This window comes from Arachis hypogaea, chromosome 20 (genome assembly GCF_003086295.3).
Source record: "Arachis hypogaea cultivar Tifrunner chromosome 20, arahy.Tifrunner.gnm2.J5K5, whole genome shotgun sequence".
Classification (NCBI taxonomy): Eukaryota; Viridiplantae; Streptophyta; class Magnoliopsida; order Fabales; family Fabaceae; genus Arachis; species Arachis hypogaea.
Genome location: NC_092055.1, coordinates 17175776 through 17184109, shown reverse-complemented (window position 1 = coordinate 17184109; position 8334 = coordinate 17175776). Strand labels below are relative to the sequence as shown.

The following is an 8334-nucleotide window of genomic DNA, read 5'->3' as shown; positions in this document are numbered from 1 at the left end:
TGCAAGCTGGCACAGATGGATGAGGGTCTAGGAAATGGATCCTCTCCAGTTTTTTCAACACTTGACAAAATACAGTGCAATTTTTCACCTTTGATTTTAATAGTGGGACCAGAAATAAATAAGAGAGAGAATGTGGTGAATGATTAGATTAAACACTGCACACCATCCAGTTTTTTATTCACTGGAGAGGATCCACTCCCTGAGGGTCTATGTCTTTTAACCATCTCTCCCAGGTTCGATACTTGCTGAAAGAGGATGGAAATAGAGCTTGCTTGCTTAGAGGGTCGCCCACTTTATGCCTCTGTAGTATCCGAAAAATTAGTCATTGGTCTTTGGGCCTAATAGGGTTTATAGAATAAATGACCCACGCAAAATGTCCTCCATGTGACAAAAATACCCTACATGGCATACAAGTTTAGTTTCGATTTAATGTGGATACATATGTCAACGTTTTCATCTTTTATGGGTACAAATTGTCATTTATTCTTATTTTAAAATTGAAACCTCTTGTGAAGCAGAAAGAAAAGGATGAAATGGAAGTTTTTCTTTTATCAGCAGTTGACTTGACCTTCCTGGGTTTCTTCTAACTGCACCCTTCTTTCTCTCTCACAAATCCTTTTCTTTCTTTTTTATTCCCCCTCAAATTCTAGTTGAAGAGCTCATGAATCCGGAGGTATATAATTAACACGAACTTTCGTCAAAATATCTAATACGACGAGTATACATTTGAAATTAAAAAAAAAAAATGAATGCTGGTATAATTGGTCGTTTTCCTTTGAACAAGTCATAATCACTTCAAATATAAGGCCTACAGTTTACAATTTGGCTTTGGTGTTGTTTTTCCCTTCTCCAAATTTTAGGGCTTTGCAAAACAATTTCGCAATTTGGAAAACCTATTGATTGCTCAGTCAGTTCTACTACTAGTCAAAGTCGTGAGATTTTATCCTTATTATCATTCTAGATTTGGTTCCTACGTTTATATAATCAATGATTCATAATAATGATAATAATTTCATGCATGTTTGTGATTTTGATTTCTTTAAAAAAAAATTGCAGCTGGAGATTTTGACAGCATTGTTTGCAATTTTGTGCTTCTTGGGGTTTATTCTGAAGGAGACAGTCATGGGAGGGAAGAGTTCAAGAGAGTGTGTTGGTGGTGATCGGAGACATGTTTCCTCATCATGTGGTGGTGGTGGTGGTTCTTCATCTTCATGGGATAACTATGGAGGGTACCCTAATCAGAGTCCATATCAAACACCTCAACACCACCATGCATCAGCTCCATATTATGACTATGCTTCTTCACAACCAAAGAGAAAGCTTGATAGGAGATATTCAAGGATTAATGATGATTACCGTTCACATGATGAGGTAACTTTTTTGTTTACTTAGAGTAAATTCGCAATTTCAACCTCAAATGAAAAATAATAATAATTGTTAGTGTTTTCTGACGGGTTAAACTCATGGTTAATACTGGTTTTAGATCATTGCATGGACAGTGTTCTTGTGATTTGATTGCTTCTGAGCAATTATTTGAATCAACCTGGATTTTGATTGTCATTATCATTTGACCTGTTGTTGTTTTATTACAACGTGGCCTAAGAAACTGTTTCTGTAATTTGACTTATGAAATTGAAGTTTGTTCCATGATAGTGTGAATGCTATCCATATATTTTTCTGGTCTAACAACAAAAATGGAAAAATATAACTAAGAAAAAGAAAGGAAACCAATTTATTTATTTCAATCCAATTGAAAAAAAAGGAGATGTGAACTTTTCTCTCTGAAACTAGAGTGACAGTGGGAATATATATATATTTTTAGTTCCATATAATTATTAACTTATTATTGGAACGATGAAATATCTCTTACTATATCCCAGTTTTTTCTATATTTTCATGGCGAAGTGCATTAGAATTATTACAATATTACAGTGAGTAAATAATTTACTGGGGCAAATCCCCTGTTTCTAGTAAACTAGTCCATGTGTTCTGTAATGTTAGATTCAGTTACGTGGATGAAGCCGGCTTGTTGAATTGACTTTACTTTCTTTTTCTTCTTTCCCGGGAGTGTGATTGAGCGGAAGAGGATCATCCTCTCTAAATAAAGTATCGAGAGTTCGATCCTCACCTTGGACATGAAAAAATGTTAAAACTCTGCACCAGTTGTTTCATGCATGCATCAAGGTGCCTACAAGCTAGCAAAGGATTAATCACCTTGTTTGATGGTGAATATCCTAGTTGTGAACCAAAGAAAATGACCCCAGCTAATTGTGCAATTAATCCTATTAAAAAAAATTCTACATTGATTAGGTTGCTATTCTTAACGTCAAAAGATATCTGCAGTTAAACAATATTTTTGTTTATGTAAGTAGTCTATTCTATTTTTCGATAAAAAATTTGTGACTTTTTTACAACGCTGGAGATAGAATAAAATAGACATTAATTTGTCAGATGATAACCTAATTGAACACAGGTTACTGCTGCTCTTGCAAATGCTGGCCTGGAATCTTCTAATCTCATTGTTGGCATTGATTTCACAAAGAGCAATGAGTGGACAGGTTCTAATACTTAACTCATATTTGATGATTAAGTTTTTGTTTTTTAATTTTTATTTTTTCCCCTAATTTTTGTTGATTTTAATGCTAGCTAACTATTTAATTCCCTTCAAAAATCAGGGAAGCGGTCATTCAATCGAAAATGTTTGCATCATATTGGAAATGGTTATAACCCCTATGAACAAGCTATCTCGATTATCGGGAAAACTTTATCCGTTTTCGACGAAGATAACTTGATTCCTTGTTATGGATTTGGAGATGGTAATGCCAAATGTTAATCTAATGGTTTTCCAATGAAGTTCATGTTTTCAGATTGCAAGCCTGATAATGTTTGATTTTTATCTTTTTTATTTAATTTTTTTGGGTCAGCATCGACGCATGATCAAGATGTATTTAGTTTCCATTCGGACGAGAGGTTCTGCAATGGATTTGAGGAAGTTTTGGCACGATACAGACAAATTGTTCCGCGCCTCAAACTTGCAGGTTTAGCTTCCACCAATAATCTTAATATGAACTTTTGTATGAGGTTCATTATAACTCATTGGACACATGTGGCAGGACCTACTTCATTTGCCCCAATTATCGAGATGGCGATAACTATTGTTGAGCAAAGTGGTGGCCAGTATCATGTCTTGCTGATAATTGCAGATGGACAGGTTAATCTTCAATTCATATTTCATACTATTGAGTAGTTACAATTTTAAGTACTTTGAATTTGCATCAGTGACAAAATATGACAAGATTGCAAACGTCAACTATGATTGATATTGATTTACAAGGCTTCTCTAAATGATTTGATTGTCTTGTAGATATTTCTTGTTTTTGCACGTTCTCAAAACACTAGCCTATTGTGACAGGTGACCAGAAGTATTGACACCAAGCATGGACACTTGAGTCCACAAGAACAGAAGACAATAGATGCCATTGTAAAAGCCAGGTAAGTTTATTTATTTTATTTAGTTTTTAAAATAAATAAATATATAAATAAATTTAGTTCTTTCTCCTGTTGAGTACTGCTGATTGATAAGGTGGGTCCTAGTCCTAGTATGGGTCCGACAAAAGTATGTAACCAAAGGTGAAAATTCACACTTGACATAGAGAAATGGACATGAATAATTAGAAGAATATCATAAATATAGTATTGGGTGTCATGGGAGTAGCTGAGGTGTCTTAGGAGTAGAAGGTTTGCCAAAAACTAAAATAATGTAAACATTTTGAATGAATAAAACGGAGGAAAAAAATGTTATTCCGCCAGTAAAGCTTTGATTAATGTTAACTCAAGGAGGTTCCTTTCCCCGAAGAAAGAATATATCACTAAATTATGCTATCAATTTTCCAATTTAGAGGATCTGTTCCACTATTTTGCAATCTTTAATTCATTTTGAAATTGGCAGTGAGTATCCACTCTCAATAGTTTTGGTCGGAGTTGGAGATGGACCTTGGGATATGATGAGGGAATTTGATGATAACATCCCTACTAGATCATTCGACAATTTTCAGGTTTGGTGTAATAATTCATTCAGTTATCTTGACTTGCCATATCTTGCAGTAATACTGAATTATGATATTCTAACTTGTGGAGCCTGAATGCAGTTTGTGAATTTTACCGAAATAATGTCGAGGAGTGCGGATCCGGCCAAAAGAGAGGCAGACTTTGCTCTGGCAGCTTTGATGGAGATACCTTCTCAATATAAGGCAACCCTGGAACTTGGCATCTTAGGGTAAATGCAATATATGAAAACATGGTATTTATATATTTTGTTTTAATGGTGTGATACCTGACTTTGAAATCCCTATATCTACATTTGCAAAAATAGTTCAAGGAGGGGACATTCACCAGACAGGGTTCCTCTACCCCCACCTCTTTATGAAAGGAATCCATCTAGCCTTAGCACGAGATCTTATCGGCCGGACAGTTTTCAGCAGAATACGCCTATGCATACTGGCTATGATAATAGAGTTAACGCAGAACAATCTTCAAGTCCTCTATATGATAACAAGGTACTAAGATCATGTTTTTCAAACGTGCCATACAGCTTAGCTCCTCACTTTATGTCATCATTTGATTCATGATTATTTGCTCACTTTGCATAGTAGATTTTACACATGACATGGTTAATTGTAGGTTTGTCCAATTTGTCTCACCAATGCAAAGGATATGGCTTTTGGTTGCGGGCATCAGGTAACCAACTTAATATAATAGCCTTATCTCCAGTTGTAACATTATACCTCCCCTGAAATATTTTAAGTTATATAACGCTCTGTACCCTGAAATATTTTTATCAGGTAACCAACTTTTTTCAGCCAACATTAGTCAATTTTTCTTTTTAAATTTTGTTTATTTTAAATTCTAGATCCTAATCTCCCATATAAGTTATTAACATAAAGATGTCAGTGTAGGCATGACAAAATCAAGGGGTGCATTGTGTAATATCAATTAATTCCAAAGGAGGTCAATGTGATTTACCTTTAAAATTATATATTGCCAAATAATCTTGAATCTAAGACTCTACAGAAAGTACCAACATATATTAATACATTTTTCTTTCCTCTTCTCCTGCATTTGCTCTCATCACAGACTTGTTGCGAATGCGGTGTAAACCTCGAATTCTGCCCCATTTGCCGGAGCACAATCCAAACCAGGATAAGGCTTTACTAGTTATTTACGATGCAGAATTGGTTTTACTTGCTAATTTGTTCTGCTGCATGATAAAAGTTGGTCATAAAAAGGAACTCAGAAACCAAGTGTTGTTTTGAAACAGTAAACCATAAAATTATAGATTCATGGATGGGTTCCTTCTTGTTTTGAGAGAGGGAGATGTAAAGAATTGTTGTGAATGTTGATGGGTAGGTTACTTCTTGTACATAAAATACCGTATTTGCAATTTTGAGCCAAAAAACTGTAAAGGATGGACCTTACCCCACTTGTCTATAATAAACAAAGAGAAATAATGTTGTACCACTTCTTTTTATACATTTTCTTGTATACTTTATTTTTATAATTTAAAAAAGCAAAGTTTTTATTTTCTTATTGTTTATCATTTACTTTTAATACTAAAGTGAAAGGTGTATAAAAAGAGGGAAAAACAACCATTTTTATATATGAATATGGTTGAGAAAATTATCCATAAAAAAAAACTAACGTTCTACCGTCAAAGATAATGTCTTTTGACAAAAATACCAAATCTTTAAACTTTTTTAAAAAATTAATACTTAAACTATTTCTACTCTTCCATTATCTTCAACCTGACTAAAATTTAGATATAGATAATTTTAGTGCGAAATAAGATAATATTTGGCCATTTGGTACTTTATACTGGTATGATAGTAGATAAGTAGTACATAACGTTGGTGATATTTTGTAAAAAAAATATTTTTTTATTTTAAAAAATATTTTTTTATAAAATATTTTTTTAATTATAAAACGAGAAAACGTTTGTATTAAAAGACAAAATGTCACTGACGTTTTGTAAAAAAAAAATATTATTTTAATTATAAAATAAGAAAACGTCACTCACATTTTGTAAATATACTCACAACAATGTATAACACATAGTTTAGATCTTAAAGACTTCACAATTTATTAGTTTTTTTTTTTTAAATTCTAACTCCTTAATTAATAGAAAAGGTTAAATAAAATATGTTGTTTGTCATACAAAAGCTATTAAAAATTTAAAATTGTTATGTAATTGTATTTGTGGTATTAAATCTTTAAAATTTAAATTTTAGTATATATTTAAAATTTAAATTCTAGTAATTATTGAATCATATAATAATTTTAAATAACTTTTGCATAACAAACTAAGTATTTTATTTAATTGTACCTATTAATTAAAGAGTTAGAATACAAAAAATTAAAAAACACTAATAACAAAAAATATTAATAAATTTTTAAGTTTATTTGATTAATAAACCAAGATTAAAATTTTAAGTTATAAATTATAAATTATAAATTGAATTTCATTGAATATCTATTATTATTCTTGTTCTAGTATTAAAAAAAAAACATATTGGATTTGATCTAATATAATTTAACATATAACATATAATTTTTTTTTTCTGTCACCAAAAAAAATTTTTTTTTCTTCTTCCTTTTCTAATGTTGTTTCCTTATCAGTTTTTGCTTTAAGATAAATTTTCTTCCTTTGGAAGTTAGGGCTCATACTACACCTATTCTCTCTTTCTATTTTTATTCTATTAGTCTCCCTTATGCTCTTGCTCTATGTTATGCTCTCATACTTCACCTATTTCGTGCACAACAAACATGAATTGCCAATTCTTAAATGTTGTATGTGAATTGCAGCATAAATCCATCTCGTGGGTATTTCATGCGAAATGATTATGAGCATTCTGAACAAATTTTGGGCAATGTTCATTTAGAGAAATAATTATTTTTTTATATATTTAAATAAAAAATATTATTTTTCTCTCTTACTAACAACTTCAAGCATCACCTACTAGTGTCATGCAATAGATATTATCACCTGCCACTTTTATATAATTCATACATTAGTGGCTATTATCTATCACTTGACACTTTCATATAATTTACGTATTAGTACTACTCATATATTAATATTTATTCTTAATCTAGAAATGTACAAATTATATATTCCTAACTTACTACATATTTTTTTAAAAGGATTTTGTGCTTCAATGACAGATCCATAAATTTTAAGTCGTGAAAACAAACATGTAGTACATAAAAATAACAAAAAAAAATCATATAAACATATCAAAGTATATAAAAATAAACAACATAAAAATATTGAATATTAAATAATATTTTATTTATTTATTATCAATATTGATATATTAATAAGTAATAACGTAATTATTAATTTTATTTTTTATAAATTAAATAAATATAATAATAAAGTTGAGTAAAAATCTCAAGGATATAAATTTTAACTAAATAAATTTATTAATTTATAATACTACCGTAATGTTTTGTTTTTATTAATTTAATTTAATATATATTTTTATTTTATACTTTTAGACATAAATTAGAGTTTAATTTTAATATATTGATAGTGTAAAATATTTTATATAATTGTTTAATAATATCTTTTTTTGGATATCATTCACACAACATGATGAATGTAAAGAATAGTTATTTTTTATGACATGACATTACGTAATTTTTTGCACGTAAAAATTTATTTTACCCTAACAATGTATCAAAATTTAATTCTAAAGATTAATATAAAATAAAGGAATTAGCTAACTTGTACTCTAAGAAAATATATTAAGAGTATAATAATTAAAAACTTTTAAATTTTTAATATATTTAATACATTAAAAATGTAAAATTAAAAAAATAATTTTTCAATAATTTTTTGTCAAACCTTTTTTTATGGTGTTTTTAAATATACCCTTATGCTATAGGTTAATAAAATTCTTAAAATATTTTGACACAATCTAATAAGTAGTTTTTTTTTTTAAATGTGGGGACAAATATAATTTTTTAATGGGCACATATATATTTGTACATATACTTTTGTATATTTTTTTAAAATATTAGTGGGGGCACTTGCCCCACAAATTAATAAGTAGATTGGTCCCTAATGACAGTGTCTTAGTAAAGAAATCAGTAAGTTGTTCCCTTGATAAAATCTGCGTGAGCTTTAGGGAATCATCTTGGACCTTCTCTCTAACTTTGTGGCGGTCAATCTTGGTGTATTTCATTCTTTTGTGAAACACTCGGTTAGCCGTAATGTAGAAGCAGATTGGTTGTCACAAAAGAGTATCATAAGACCTGATAATTTGATTTTAAAGT

The 8334-nt window shown here is 30.1% G+C and overlaps 1 protein-coding gene across 5 annotated transcripts; it reads left to right on the top strand.

The window, feature by feature from the left end:
* The first annotated feature begins 468 nt into the window (after positions 1-468).
* Positions 469-5517, top strand: LOC112784483 (E3 ubiquitin-protein ligase RGLG5). Of its 5 annotated transcripts, none has more exons than XM_025827711.3 (13): positions 506-673; positions 1057-1371; positions 2474-2558; positions 2676-2816; positions 2925-3038; positions 3114-3211; positions 3413-3492; positions 3950-4055; positions 4149-4276; positions 4373-4556; positions 4681-4737; positions 4956-5007; positions 5134-5517. In XM_025827711.3, the coding sequence occupies exons 1-12, from the start codon at positions 662-664 to the stop codon at positions 4959-4961; spliced, it is 1326 nt and encodes a 441-aa protein (XP_025683496.1). In that variant the 5' UTR covers positions 506-661; the 3' UTR covers positions 4962-5007; positions 5134-5517. The 5 variants fall into 5 exon arrangements, with proteins under 5 accessions (XP_025683495.1, XP_025683496.1, XP_025683497.1 ...); XM_072229784.1 differs by lacking the exon at positions 506-673 and adding an exon at positions 709-932; XM_025827710.3 differs by lacking the exon at positions 4956-5007 and having other exon boundaries at positions 469-673.
* Positions 5518-8334: the final 2817 nt, after the last annotated feature.